The 16038-nt window shown below is 38.4% G+C and overlaps 2 protein-coding genes across 3 annotated transcripts in view; one reads left to right on the top strand and one right to left on the bottom strand.

The window, feature by feature from the left end:
- Positions 1-771, bottom strand: part of clip1b (CAP-GLY domain containing linker protein 1b) — a 34058-nt gene extending 33287 nt beyond the window's left edge. The window contains exon 1 of one of the 2 annotated variants that reach the window (XM_048181191.1): positions 595-771. The gene's annotated coding sequence lies outside the window, so the exon portion shown is untranslated. The remainder of the gene's footprint in view (positions 1-594) is intronic. The other variant, XM_048181192.1, reaches the window with a different exon arrangement.
- Positions 772-4021: 3250 nt separating this feature from the next.
- Positions 4022-14961, top strand: LOC125262426 (piggyBac transposable element-derived protein 4-like). The gene is made up of 3 exons (XM_048181189.1): positions 4022-4424; positions 11242-13049; positions 14261-14961. The coding sequence occupies exons 2-3, from the start codon at positions 11484-11486 to the stop codon at positions 14762-14764; spliced, it is 2070 nt and encodes a 689-aa protein (XP_048037146.1). The 5' UTR covers positions 4022-4424; positions 11242-11483; the 3' UTR covers positions 14765-14961.
- The last annotated feature ends 1077 nt before the right edge of the window (positions 14962-16038 follow it).

Here is a 16038-nt window from a genome sequence, read left to right as displayed (position 1 = left end):
TACTTTGGTAGGAACTGTTGTTACCATGGTAACCATGGCTATTTGTGTCAGTTAATGACAGTTAATCCTGAATACAAAATAATTTATATTTAGGCTAATCCACAACATGAAACTCAATAAAACTTAACTGTTACACAATTCAGATCTTCCAAAAAAAGTAACGTTACCATGGTACTACATTGGCAGTACCACGTCTTTAATTATCATCTAAATATTTTAAGTAATACTAACAATTTATTTCACTTAATGCAATCAGCAATTTCGATCGATTTGGACTCTATTGTTAAAATGACAAAATACATTGTTATTGTTTATTATTCTAGCGAGCTAACGACAACTAGCCAAACGATAACTGTCAAATATCAAAAACTATCCATGAATTTCACATTATATCCCTCTAAACACATATATAAAAATCAGTTTCAGTCAAAAATTCAGTATATGTGTGTTTCTACGTGGCTGTGACTTCACATCATAACACATCATAACTGTCTGCTAGCCAACATTAGCCAGAGGAGCTAATCCTGTAAATGCAACACACATGAGCTCAATACAGTGAGCTTTAGAGGAAATAAAGTGATCATATTCACTTACCTGAACCGTTTTAATGTCAAGCATTCCTCCGTGATATGGGAAATGAAGGGATTTCTTGTTTGTCTGGATGATCTCACACTAGTGATGATGATGATGATGGGTGAGGCAATTCAACACAAAGCTACACCCAAACACTTAAATTACAGTGACTTTTGACATGATATCTGTATAATGTAAACAGGTTATAGAACAATTTTTAAAAAAAAAAAAAAAAAAGCCGTATCAGATAAAGTTATGGAAAAGTGGATTTATGGAAAGATGCGTGAGGACTTTTGTTGCAGATTAAGTTTTATTATAAAACACTCGTCTTTCAGGCAAATTGCAGTGCCTTGCTGGGGAGAAACAGAAAAATAGTTGAGCTGTGATAAAAATTAAAAGCTTTTAGTAACGAATTGTGTGATATAGTTTCAGAAATAATTTATAGGGGAGGAAACAGTCATTTTTTTATTGAATTATAGTGAATGAATGTGGCCAAAATGTGTCAGTGGTCTGTGGCGGCCACTAGTGGTCAAATATGGATATTGACAAAAAATGTTTGTAACCATTTTTGCCTTGTCACGTTTTTATTTTCCACTTAATTTACAATAAAGTTTTGACTGACATAAATGCCGCCATTTGCTTCTGACCACAGCACACTAGTGACCTTTAAAGATTGCAAAAATGAAATAATTTAATAGTTGGCAAACTGATACCAGATGCATTTCAACCAATGTACATTTGCATAGGTCTGGTGGTGCTATCACCAGCAATGTTGCCAAGTCTTGCCGAGAATTGGGCTACTTTTACACTTTTACTGCGCAGTGGCGTGTTTAGGTTATTGGGGGCCCTAAGCAAATCTCCAGGAGGGGGCCCCGTGATCACGTTCCCGGGGGTTTATCAGCTGGCAATTTTCAATGCACATTTAAGAGTGCAGGTTGCAACTATTATAAACAATAATGGAAAGATGAGGCTTATCAGTATGTCACAATATCACCCTGTATCACTTTGTTTTCTGTTTTGTATAATTTCCTGCCAGTCTGTTATAGTTATGCATTTTGATTCACAAGCTTGCAATTCGATTCGATATCAGGTTAAAATGAACTTATTTGTATACAAACTTAAATTACACTTAACGATTTTTTTATAATAATAAAGTTGCTAGTACTAACTTTAAAATTATTTCTAATCCAATTCGTTTTTTGAAATATAAACATTTAAATTGGCTGTCAACTTGATAGATTTATTCAAACATGCATTATATGTTAAAGAACATTAAAAAATATAATTAATATGTAATATGGTGAATATATTAAGCTAAATGCTCCTCTCTAGGGTTCATTTTTCTAGCTGACTAATGAGTTTATGGCATGTATGGTCATGATGAATGTTTGTTCCGAGGTAAATGTGACATTACGTTTGTTTGTTTACAGCGTTTTTATTAACGTCTTTTCGCGTATGAAACAATGATTGAGCGCAATTACATGAAACATGATATGAATTTTGATAAGTTGACCTGTATCTTTTAACATTCCTTTAGTTGTTCATTCATGTTTATTTCGTGCTGTAACTGGTATTAAAGCGGAGGAGAGGATCAGTTCACTTGCGCGTCAGGCTGCCGTTTCCGTAGAACTGAGCGTTACGAGCGTCAAATCCCTATCCTCGCGCTTTTTAAAGGCATATACCTGCGTATCGCGTAGACTACACCACCGTGGGGTCCCCCCTCGGGAGAAATCGCGGGGGCCCCCCAAGCCCGCGGGGCCCCACACAATTGCGTGCTTTGCGTGGTGGGTAAACACGCTACTGTTACCGCAGGTTGTTTCAGTCCCCCTGAAATCAAAAGTTTTTTTATCTTTTAGTATGAATACGTTAACATTAATGTTATGAATAAGCTGGTGTGTTCCAAAACAATGACAAAATTTGCATTTAGGAGATATAAGCATTTAAAACTTATGCTAAAATGGATCATGGATTTTCATGACATCACATCGCACTTCAGCTTCTCATCAAATCTTCTGTCCAATCAAATGCTCTCTAGAATCTGACATCCCCCCACACACACACTGAAGTTGCAGCTGAAATCGGTCATTTGCTCACACATTTACTAGTTTCTACATGGTGAATAGCACATAGTGCACTATGTAGAGGATAGGGAAAAATGAATACGTGTAAAATGCTTTCCATTGATGCAAATGAAGTCCGTTTTCACTTTAGCGTCACGTGAACCGCCGCAGCACAAGCACTCTGCTCTGGCCTAGGGACACGAGAGCACAGAACGGATCATATCCGTGAGTCGGCTCAGACCACGAAAGGAATCAGACATTGAAATTCTGCGCAGAATGCTGTATTTTAAAGTGATATAAGAGGAGATTAGGAGGATAAACAATTAGAGATTAGAAGGAAACAGAGGTTTTACTGAGTTTAACGGCTCTGGCCGAGCTGATATAAACAAAACGCTATTGGCTATATTAAAAAAAGGGAAGGGGCTGTTCGATATATCGCCCTGTCTTCCTGTTTCAGTTGAAATCACCTCAACATATTGAATAATGCTGCGAGTTCCAAGACACTTCAGAGGGCCTTTAAAGGATTACTCCACTTTCAAATAAACTTTTCCTGATAATTTACTCACCCCCATGTCATCCAAGATGTCCATGTCCTTCTTTCTTCAGTTGAAAAGAAATTAAGGTTTTTGATGTAAACATTCCAGGATTATTCTCCTTATAGTGGACTTCAATGGACCTCCAAACGGTTGAAAGTCAAAATTACAGTTTCAGTGCAGCTTTATATATAAACCTTTATATAAACAAATGTTCGCCTTCTAAGTGCCTCCGCCAAAACCGTAACGAACACAGTGCCAGTTACATTTTTCCGTAAGTAGAATAGGGAAGGTGTAGGATATACAGCGTAAACTGTTTGGGTAAAAACTTAAATTTAAAACCTTAATTTCTTTTCGACTGAAGAACAAAAGACATGAACATCTTGGATGAGTAATTTTGACCTTAAACCGTTTGGAGTCCATTGAAGTCCACTGTAAGGAGAATAATCCTGGAATGTTTTCATCAAAAACCTTAATTTCTTTTCGACTGAAGAAAGAAGGACATGAACATCTTGGATGACATGGGGGTGAGTAAATTATCAGGAAAATTGTATTTCAAAAGTGGACTAATCCTTTAAATAGAAATTGGGATACAAACCTGGCAACCCTGATCGCCACATTATTACCTAAGTTTTAGGCCACTCCCACTGTACTGGGAACCTGCAACTTGTGGCCTTTGCAAGTAGATATATTCTTCAACAATATTAAAACATTATCAAGTAGTTATTTATTTATATGCATAAATGCATAAGTGTTTTTATTTGTGCATTATTCGGCTTAAAGGTTTGGAATCCTATTCTCCCCCCCCCCCCCACCCCCCACCCCTTATATTGGGGGAAAAACAATATATCATTATTACAAAGCTCCAGCTAGATTGCAACACTGTTTTTAATTTTTACAAATACCTTCATCGAACATTACTGAAACACGGATCTTCGATATGATTCTTCTGTTGTGTGCAACATCTGCACGACTGTGCATGTGCATCACCAGAGGGCGCGTGCACTGAACACGAGGACTGCTCTACTGCTCCATTACAATATAGTCTGTTATCTGCAATTTCTGCACCGCTGAACTCGAGGAAACTGTATAGATATTTGCAGTAATCGGCACATGGACGTCTCCTTCTGAATGCGTGTTAATGTCATGCATCTGTGTTCCTCACGCATATCTGCTTCTGAAATACACGGGAAGACCAGGAAATCAAAGGATTCCATAAAGGATTTGAGTGCAATCCATAATATAGTGTATATATAAGGTAAGATGCACACAAAGCTTGATTTGAAATAAAGCCACAAAAGCCTCACAGATGTTTATTGTTTACTAGGCGACATTTCAAATGTCATTATGCGTTCGTTTCAACGTATTATTTCACAGACACACGCACGCACACACTACCAGAAGAATGCATTTGATATAGGCTACGTGTATATGGATGCATCTTTGCACATTCCAGCTGCTGCCATTTTGTTTCGGTTTTAACCCGCATCCATAATGCAGAACACACGCAAAGAAATGAATGGGCGACGCTATAATAACGCGAGAGAGCTCTTATCCATTTTTTGTCAAAAATCGAGATTCTAATTCAAATGTGCTTTACTGGCATGGCTTTAGAATGTTGCCAAAGCAATAATAATAAAATACACACACACACAAACAAACATGCATTCACAAAATACAACAAAGTAGCAGTTAATTAAGAGAACAATGAGTTAAATCAATCAATCAATAAAACAGCCACAATGCAGAACACAGAAAAAAAAACGTTCAAAGGTAATCATCTCACTAGGGGCGGGGCTCTGGTGAAAACATGCTGACACATGCTAAAATGCTCTTGCAAGGGAGGCGCATTTGGGCTGCATCCAAAATTGCATACCTCTGTGTAGGTATATAGTTGGCGAAAAAAACAGTATGTGACAAATTAGTATGTCCGAATTCACAGTACTGAGTAGGCAAAACGTACCTGGATGACCTACTACTTCTGGCGAGATTCTGAAGTGTGTCATTAAAGGTACAATATGTAAGAATTTTGCAGTAAAATATACAAAAACCAAACTAGGCCAGTGTTATATATTTTGTTCACTTGAGTACTTACAATATAACAAATGTTTCCAATTATTTGTAAATCATGAGAAAATTGCAATTTTAACCAAGGCTCTGGGACCATAGACTGTAAAAAAATATGGACGTAGCGTCCGTGACGTCACCCATAGAGTTCTGAACAGCAGTTTTGAAGCGAAAATGAGGCCGCGGCCATCTTAGCTGCGCGTCACCGCACGTCACTCCCGGATAACTGAAAATGGGCAAAGACGGGGAGGTGGTTTGAGCTGAAATGACTGGTTGCTGAAACCACGCCCGCCTAGCTCGACGTGACCATGTTAGCAGCAAAGGAGCTATCTATGTATCTTAATACGACTAAAATATTAATGAAGATAAGTTTTATCATCAGAACGTTCTAAAGGTTTACTGTCAACCTACGGTGTTTTTTAAGATAAATCCTCCAACACCAGTAGTGTTGGTTGTGCAAATAACAACATGGAAAATCAAATGGGACTTCATACCTTTATAATAGAGATCGCGAGATGAATCCAATCCGTGGCACTTGGGTAAAATATGAGTGTCCATTGCAAAACAAAAAAACATGTCACATTTCTTCTGAATGATCTGCTCTCGTACGTTCTTCAAGAAAGGATGCAATCTGAGACCTTTATGTTGTAAAACTGTATACGACGTATTAACAAACAAATGGCCCGTGTCCAAAGTATATTTTTTTTCAAAATAGTGCAGAGTTTTAGTTATAATATCCAAGCAGTGCTGTCAGAGTTGTAATCCTCCCGCCATGTATTGTAGTAAATCTCACAACCAAAACTTTCAGCCAATGCACGATCCAACAACGTGTGTTCTGTGTCTCTTCCCCATGCATGCACATCTACACAGACAAATCAGTCTCGCATATTATGCAGCAAGCCATATTTTATAATTGTATAAAATATCGGCACAAATACGGCTGAGTGCCAAATTCAGCGGCAGCTAGGTGACATACGGCTCACAGACAGCAGCGCAATTACCTGTCACTCAAGTGACCACGCCCTTAATTTGCAGAACTTTAAGCTTAATATAATTTAAACGGATAAGTTATAAAAATTACCCCCTCAAGTTGTATAAGGGCAAAAATAAGTATGACCAAAACCACAATTTGAACCAACTTTAAACATGTTTTTTTTGCTATGAACTTGGCCAATAACATGACTCTAGAAATGCTCTCTTTTGGAGCCTGTTAGCGGCCAGCGATGAATCGCAGTTTAAGTTACTTCCGTATTGGCTTCACGAGAGAAAGGGGGAGGTTGCCGCTTGTCTGGGACGTGTGAGGAGTCGCCTGCCAATTGCGTCATACCCGCGTTACCCTCGGTTTCCGGTTTTATTTTGTAGAAACCATGGAAACGCCAAAGATGCTTTAATATATTACATGTTTTAATAGACAAGGGAACGAACAACTGTTCGGTTACATTTATAGACAGAAAACTAATTGTTGTTATATAGCTCAACACGTTTAGTCTTATTGTTTAAAACTAATTTTCTTCATTTTTTTTCTGAGTACCATGCGTTACCACGCCTTAGAGAAAAACACTATTTTGTGAAGTAGCTAACATAGCATAATCAGATGCAGCTTTATTTTTAGTAACAGTAATATAGCATTTTCTCGATCATACAGTACGTTTTAAAATTAATTGCATGCCATTTATCAACACAAGCCATCCAGCATTTAATATGATATTCTGAAAATCGATCTAATTTACTGCAATGTGTCTCAAACAAGTGACTCACAGCAACCGCCGAGTGAATACACATAGTAACGTTATAACATTTTCAACACTCTCAAATGTATCTAATATGATAAACAGAGCTGTGTTACCTCATACTCGTGACTGGAAAAGAGGAAGCGACGCCAGCGACTGTGGCATAATAAAAGTTCCGCTGCTCGTGAGGCGTGTGTTGCGCAATCGCTCCAGCGGCCTCGTTCAGCTCCCACAACACTCGGTCCTGCTCTGCTTCATACTACAGTAATGGCATCCATGAACATGATTTCTTCGCGAGTCCTTTGCCGATTATTTCCACCGGCTGTGAGAAGGAGACCACATGTCCCAAGATTCCGCACTCAAACTTGCATCAAGCTACGCCTTTGTTTTGAATAGGCCTCTAGAAAATATTACATATTGCACCTTTAAAGCTGCAGTCCATAACTTTTTTTGGTTAAAAATGATCCAAAATCAATTTTTGAGCAAGTTCATAACCAGCCAGTGTTCAAAACTATCTCCTTATCTTAGCTCGATTTACAACGGTAAAAATGTTTTAAAATAAGAGCGACCTGGTGGATTTCCGCAGGAAATTCGAGCATATAGCAGTTCGTCTTTGCATCATTACATCACGTCCGTAAACAGAAAAAAAGGAGTCCAGGCAAGTTGGTTTTATCATGTGAGGATGCTGCTTGTAGCGGATCATTTATAGTCTGTTCTCACAGCAGCTGAAATAATTAAATCATCAGTGACAACTGGAGATTCACCCGTAGTCAAAAAGTAAAAGACTTTGGACTGTGGAGTGGATACAGAAATTGAAATCTACAGGTAACTCTAATACACATGTGCGTCTCAGTCAGCTCCCTAGTTCAGTAGTCAGGGCTCTGATCAGGGAATCAGCCACATTCATTTACGTGATATACTGATTCACGAGCTAGGGAGCTGCTTGAGACGCAGGATGTTGTTAACATTAACAATTTGAGAATAAAGTATAACAGCAATAATAATTTGCACGGTTTGACGTGATCCGATCTAAGCGATCGTTAGATTTAATCATCATTAGCAGCGCAATTTATTGTAGGCCTAATGCTTTTTTCCTCAGTTGGTCAGAACAAAAGTGGCAGAAATGTTACTTACTTGTTCAGATAATATTTTCCAGTGAAAATCTTATTTTGGTCATACTTTCAAGACGTAGAATCTGTGATTCTGAAGTTCAGTATCCACACTGGTGCGGTGACTGACAGCAAACATTAGATTCATCCGCGCTGACGAGCTGTGCCGAGGGACAACACACGTAACGATAACTATTCCGCATAAGAATGCAATCGCATGTTTCAAACAGAGATGGCAACAAAGAGGAAGAATGGCAGACTGCAGCTTTAAGAAATTACTTATTCAAAATAAGTTACTACTCATAGTATACAATTTCAGACACAGCCTTGCTTTTTGTCAGCTGCTTAAAAGCAGAAGATAATCGACTTATTGACCACACAGCTTATCCTCATGTTGCGTCAAACAGACTTCCCTACTTTATAGTTTATGAAAAACAGTACGCCCAAAGAGTAGTATGTCCGAATATATAGTATTTGAAAACAGTAGGCAAAAACTACCTGGATGACTTACTACTTCCGGCGAGATTCTGAAGTGTCCATTTGATGGACACTTTACTATCCCATGAGGACATGAGAGACTTTCAACCAGTATAAAAAAATGTTTGTAGAGAATCACCTATTGCACCTTTAACTCTGATTCTATTGATTCATTTGGAATGTTTAGATGAGTTAAGATTGTTCAAACTACAACGGTCTAAAAGTCAAATCTAAACAGACAGACAGACAGACAGACTATGCCTTTGATCTGCTTTTAAGCCCCCCTTTCTATCTGCAGTGTCCTATCAACAAACCAGAACACACCAGTTACCTTCTTGCAACATCTTCTGATCGACAGCATGGCCTTAAAACCTTAACATCTCAATCTTTTAAAACTACTTCAAACTTAATACAACTTCAATCTGAAAACCTTTAATCATCATGCTTTTAAAACTTTCAGAATTTTTCTTGACAAACTTTTTTATCTAGTTTATAATTTTTTATTTGTTTCACTCCTTACACTCTTAACAGTGACATCTATATAAAATGTGATTTTAATCATATTACAGAATGTCTGTCATTAAACTTAAGGGGATAGTTCACCCATAAATGAAAATTGTGTCATTATTTACTCACCCTTAAGATGTTCCAAACCTGTATTAATTTCTTTCCAGGAAAGTTTCCGGTCCCCATTGACTTTCATAGTATTTTTTTCTACTTTCATACTATTTAAGTTAATGAGGACCAGAAACTCTTTGGTCACCAACATTCTTCAAAATATCTTCCCTTATGTTCAACAGAACAAAGAACTTCATGCAGGTTTCGAACAACTTGAGGATGAGTAAATAATGACAGAATTTTCATTCATGGGTGAACTATTCCTTTGAACACTCCACTCCACTTTTTTTGAAAATAGGCTAATTTTCCAACTCCCCTAGACTTAAACATTTAAGTTTTACTGTTTTCAAATCCAGGTCTGGCGGTACCACTTTTAGCATAGCTTAGCATAGTTCATTGAATCTGATTAGACCGTTAGCATCTCACTTAAAAATGACCAAAGAGTTTCAATATTTTTCCTATTTAAAACTTAACTCTTCTGTAGTTACATCGTGTACTAAGACCGCCGGAAAATGAAAAGTTGCGATTTTCTAGGCAGATATAACAAGGAACTATACTCTCATTATGGCGTAATGATCAAGGAACTTTGTTGCCGTACCATGGGTGCAGCAGGCGCAATGATATTACACAGCGCCTGTGACCCCCTGCTAGCACAGGGAGCGTGCCTTGCAACCATGGAGACATTTGTGAGAGATGCTGCGTAATATCATTGCGCCTGCTGTGATTTCAAAACCATTTTTTCATTTTTCACCCTTATTTATATAGCGCTTTTTACAATGCAGATTGTGTCAAAGCAGCTTTACATTGATAATTGGTATATAATTTTCCTTTTAAAGAATAGTGTCAATGCAGGCAGATCAAAGCACTGTTGAATAAATGTCAAGAATACTGTTGAATATCAAATGTCAAGTCAAATTAAATTAAATTAGGGCTGCACGATTAATCGTATTTTAATCACGATAACGATATCTGCTTCTCCCGATTGATTTTAAATAATCGTCACGATATTGGCCCACTCTATGAAAATGAACATAATTTGGAAATATTGGAAGTAATATTAGGAGTTTCGCTGTTTTATCTTTTGAAGTTCCTAAAGGTTTTACCAGTTTTCATAATGTTGATCAGCTAGAAATGATTGTTCTTTGCTTTACAAATTTGCCGGGCAATTTGAATCTGGTTTGTCTTATTGCAAACGAATTTTGTTGCTTTAAAATCTAATGTGAATACATATTACAAAGCGCTCACCAAAACCATGTTTTGTATTGATTTACCATCTAACGAAGTTATCATAGTTGGTTAAATTAAGTCGTTGTGCCACGCCACCTACAGGCCTTTTGGGTGAATTGTAGGTTGGTAAAGAACTTGCAAAATAGCCATAATTACATTACTCTTTTTGATAGAATAAACGTAATTAATAATCGTGATTATAATTTTGAGGAAACTGTGGCACTGGCTGTCGTGTCGATGAGGCCTTCACAATGGATGATCTAGTTGACTCGATCTCGGCTGATACTTCAGGGCTGCGTTGTGGTCGTATCAAGGCGCCGGTCCTTGGTCTCATCTGGATAAACAGAAAGACTAATATTAGCGTAGATGCCATTCTTTTTCTGATGTAACGAGTACATCTGGTGTTATAGGAAGTGTTCCCGGTTCCGGCTGAACTAAATTATGCAGCCTAATAATCCTTTAACGGATTTGAAAATATAAATTTATAATGTGTTATGTGTATGCCAGGTTAAAGAGATGCATTTTTAGTCTAGATTTACACTGACAGAGTGTGTCTGCATCCACTGCATCAAAACCATCCACTTTATAGGCATCAAATAAGTTTGTTTGACTACTTAAATGAGGACATTTCCATTATGACATCTCCTAGCCTTATCCCTAAACCCTAAACACACAAACACATCACTAGCTTTAAAGAAAAGTGTCATCTTTTAATTAATAATAGTAAAGACACCAAAATGTCTTTCCAAAGTGTTTTTCGTTATGTTTCATTGTATTATTCTTAGAGGATATTTGATCCTAAAAAATATAACAAATAAAATTGGCTTCCTTGGACCTTTGTTTGCAGTTCATTCTGTAGCTGCACAATGAAGAGACGGTTTAGTGTTGTGGAGTCCCTGGTTCGTTTATTTGAATCCAGAGAAGAGAAAAGAGCTGCGACCCCATATACAACTTATGGATTTAGGGAAGAGGAAAGAGATGCGACCCCATATACAAGTGATGGATTTAGGGAAGAGGAAAGAGATGCAACCCCATATACAAGTGATGGATTAATGGAAGGGGAAAGAGTTGCGACCCTACATACAAGTTATGGATTTAGGGAAAAGGAAAGAGATGCGACCCTACATACAAGTGATGGATTTAGGGAAGAGGAAAGAGATGCGACCCTACATAAAAGGTGATGGATTTATGGAAGGGGAAAAAGATGCAACTCTACATAAAAGCAATGAATTTATGGAAGAGGAAAGAGATGCGACCCTACATACAAGTGATGGATTTATGGAAGAGGAAAGAGATGCGACCCCACAAACAAGAGACGGATTTATGGAAGAGGAAAGAGATTCGACCCTACATAAGAGCGATGGATTTATGGAAGAGGAAAGATTTGTGACCTTACATACAAGTGATATATTAATGGAAGAGGAAAGAGACCTGGAAGAAGAAGCTGAGTCTGAAGAGGAGCTCTTCGATCAAGAGTCTGAAACAGAGGACGATACAGAATTCGACCCAGACTACCACTCTACTGATGGGGAAGAGTCAGAGGGAGAGGAAGAGATCCCTCCTGAGGTGGAGGCCGCTTACCAGTCCAAAAACGGGAAAATAATGTGGACTTCAACAACTCCTTCTGAGAGACGAGGGAGAACACCAGCTCGTTTCATCATAAAAATGACCCCTGGACCAACCAGGTTTGCATGTTCCAATGCCGAAGACATAAAATCAACATTTGAATTGTTTTTCACAGATGAAATTAAAGAGATTTTGATTGAAATGACCAATTTAGAGGGGAAACGTGTGTTTAATAAAGCCTGGAAGAACCTGGACTGGATAGACTTACAGGCCTATTTCGGTCTGTTGATTCTGGCGGGCGTGTATCGATCCCATCATGAGGCTTTGGGCAGCTTATGGAACAGTGTATCGGGGAGGACAATTTTTCGTGCTACCATGCCAATGAAAACTTTTACCATGATGTCGAGGGTCTTCTGCTTTTACAAAAGGGGTGCAGGGCCTGGCCAAGAGAAACGTGACAAGCTGGCACCAGTAAGGGACATCTGGGAAAAATGGGTCGAACGCCTGCCGCTCATGTACAATCCAGGCCCGAATGTCACTGTGGACGAGTGCCTGGTCCCTTTCAGAGGTCGCTGTCCCTTCAAACAATACATGCCGAGTAAACCGAGCAAGTACGGAATTAAAATCTGGGCGGCGTGCGATTCCAGATCGAGCTACGCATGGAACATGCAGATCTACACTGGGAAAGCTGCTGACAGAAAGCCAGAAAAGAACCAGGGAATGCGTGTGGTCTTGGACATGACCTCTGGTCTCCAGGGACACACCATCACATGTGACAACTTTTTCACCTCGTACGCCCTCGGCGAAGAGTTGCTCCAAAGAAAAATGAGCATGATCGGAACAGTCCGATCAAACAAGCCTGAGCTCCCACCTGCGCTCCTGTCAAAAAAAGACCGGCCCCGACTCTCATCCATGTTCGCCTTCACAGAGACGCACGCTCTTGTGTCCTACTGTCCCAGAAAAAATAAAAACGTGCTTTTGATGAGCACATTTCACAGAGATGCCGCAATAAGCAACAAAGACCACAAGAAGCCGCAAATAATCCTAGACTACAACCAGACCAAAGGTGGAGTTGACACCCTTGACAAGGTATTTTACTACTTTGATTTATTTATACATTATACATAGGCATGAAATGAAATGAAATGTAACCCTATCTATTTTCCAAATGCATATTATAGATCTTAAGGCCCCGATATACTACAAACGAAATCGAAGAACGAACTGATGTGACGTCATTTTGAACAAAATCAGGCCAAAACTAAGTTTGTTTTGTGTTCGTTTTGGGAATTCAAAATGAATTGCCCAAGTGCAATCTTAGAAATCGCTTTAGCTACAAAACACTTTTGCACAACCATTGGTCTATGATGATAACGTAATAGGAGGTGTGCTCTGAGGCTCCGCCTTCTTTCACGTGGAGCTCTTCTCTCACTCATTTTATCTGTTTAATCCGTCAAGGTAAGATCTCCACGGGTGAAAACAAACACACTGGAAAGCCGCTTTATAGTAGAAAATTAAGTTGTGCTTCTGATCAAATGAGGCACTGACACATTTTCATGTTTGATACTGTAAATCTGCATGCTTTTAAGCAATCTATTTAATATAATGCCATATAAATAAACATGACATGACTTTACTGGAGTGATAATTAGCAGAGCTCCTGCTAACATGCCCATGATGTTATGATCAGATGCTTATCGTATGCTTTCTATAAAAAAAGTGCTTGCTGTTTTCTCATTTTTGTTGTGTTTATTTTGTTACTGAGAGAAAAGCACGCAGCACATATCAGAGTGGGTGGCGTCAGATGTTTGATAACAGTAAAAGTGTGTCAGAAATTTGAACAATAAAAAACGTTTTGTGGCTCTTTAATGACAGATTGCTGTAGTGCCTCGATCATGCAATCAATCATCTCTTCCTATTAGTTCATTTATAGCATCAAATAAACATGAATGAACATGAGAAGGAATGTTGTTCAAATGTGGAAAGACGTCAGTACACACCATTTTTCAAGTTCAAGTCCATCGAGGTTAATCTTCTAACTCCGGACTGCTTTGTCAAACAAAGTGGCGGATTCGGCGTTATGATTGGTTGGATCGCTTGTCAATCAAACTCCCGGCGAAGGGTCAATTCATCCGTGCATATAATCTCTTTTTAAAAAATGTGTTACACCTGGATGTGCACAATAGAGAAGAAAAGATCTGTTACTACTTCCATCTTATCATGACTTTAAGGGCAAATTGCACAAATCGTGAGCTGATGAATAAAGCTTTTGTGTTTTTGGCTTGTTATTTCACTTCCAGGTGGTGGCCACATACACCTGCCAAAGGATGACACGTCGTTGGCCCATGGTGATTTTCTTTAACATGCTAGATGTCTCCGCCTACAATGCATTTGTACTTTGGACTGAAATAAATCCTAAATGGAACAAACAGAGGAACACCAAAAGGAGACTCTTTCTGGAAGAGCTAGGGGTAGCTTTGGTTACTCCCTACATGGAAAGACGGCACTGCCTTCCCCGCACGCAAGCCTCTCAGGATATGGTAAAGGAAGCACAAGCATGCTCTTTGAGAAACAAAGCCGCCCCCCAAACTCCCTCGTACAAAAAAGTGATGGAAGCACGCAAATGCTCTCTTGAAGTCAAAGAATCCGGCCCCTCGCCAGTATCAACCCCCTCCAAGAGGAAAAGGTGTCAGGTCTGTGAATCAAAGAAGAGTACAAAAACCAGTATTACGTGCAACAAGTGTAACATGTACATTTGTAGGTCACACGCTGTTATAACTACTTACTGCTACTCATGCAAATAAGTTTAAACAGGACTTTGTCACTGTTTATCTGCTGTTTGTTTTTTACTGTTTTTATTACATTCTTTTCTTAGCTATTCTCTTTAGTATCTTGTTTGCTAATCTTCTGATTATTGCTCCTGTTTTCTTGACATTTTTATTAGTTGACCTCATTGTAGTTACTGAAAGTTGATGTTTGACGTTTTAAATAAATGATAATATGACAAAATAATGTCTACCCTACATCTTTTCCTTGTAACACTATTTGTATGTGGGCATCAATGCAAAAACTGACACTTCAAAAGAAGTGGATATAAAAATGATCAATTTAGATGAATATTAGTTTCTGAGTAAGTATATCATAAGTAATATATCTAAAATTCATAACTTGTGTCTAGAAATTAAAGGGTTAGTTCACACAAAAGTGAAAATTCTGTCATTAATTACTCACCCTCATGTTGTTCCAAACTTGTAAGACCTTCGTTCATCTTCAGAACACAAATTAAGATATTTTTGATGAAATCTGAGAGGTGTACGACAGCAATGTAATCAACACTTTCAAGGTCCAGAAAGGTACTAAAGACATCATTAAAACAGTCGACGTGACTGCAGTGGTTCAAGCTTAATGTTATGAAGTGACGAGAATACTTTTTGTGCACAAAATCAAAACACAATCTCTTTTCTTCCCTGTCATAATCCTTACGCAGATGGCGCAGTAAACACAGTGAAGGCTTCCGTGTTTTCGTCCGAATGCTGGCTCAGGATTGGCCAAAGTTGATCATGTGATCACGACGCATGCGTGTGATGCTGACGCAGGAGCTGGCCAATAATGAGTCGTCATTCTGACATAGAACCTGGAAGTGCTGGATATAAACAACATACGAGAATGACACAGAAGAGAAGAGATTGTTGAATAAAGTCATTATTTTAGTTTTGTTTTTGCACACAAAAAGTATTCTCGTCCCTTCATAAAATTAAGGTTGAACCACTGCAGTTATGTCGACTGATTTAACGATGTCTTTAGTAATTTTCCTTGAACGTGTTGATTGTATTGTTGCCTATAGACGAGTCATATACCTCTCGGATTTCATCAAAAATATCTTAATTTGTGTTCCGAAGATGAATGAAGGTCTAATAGGTTTGGAACGACGTGAGGGTGAGTAATTAAAGGTGGTAAAGAGGATGTTTTGTTTTATACATTTTTGCAATATTACTTGAAACTGTCTTTACTAAGTGATAAAAGACTATTTATTAGGTGCACTGAAAGGAATATTATTAATATACATCATCTGTGCACG

This window comes from Megalobrama amblycephala, linkage group LG2, assembly GCF_018812025.1.
Source record: "Megalobrama amblycephala isolate DHTTF-2021 linkage group LG2, ASM1881202v1, whole genome shotgun sequence".
NCBI lineage: Eukaryota > Metazoa > Chordata > Actinopteri > Cypriniformes > Xenocyprididae > Megalobrama > Megalobrama amblycephala.
The sequence above is the reverse complement of the archived record's forward strand: the minus strand, read 5'-3'. Positions and strand labels throughout refer to the sequence as shown.

Coding starts and splice junctions, on each gene's coding strand:
- LOC125262426 (XM_048181189.1), top strand. CDS start 11,484: ATGGATTTAGGGAAAAGGAAAGAGATGCGACCCTACATACAAGTGATG. Junction 13,050..14,260: donor GAGTTGACACCCTTGACAAG/GTATTTTACTAC, acceptor TTTCACTTCCAG/GTGGTGGCCACATACACCTG.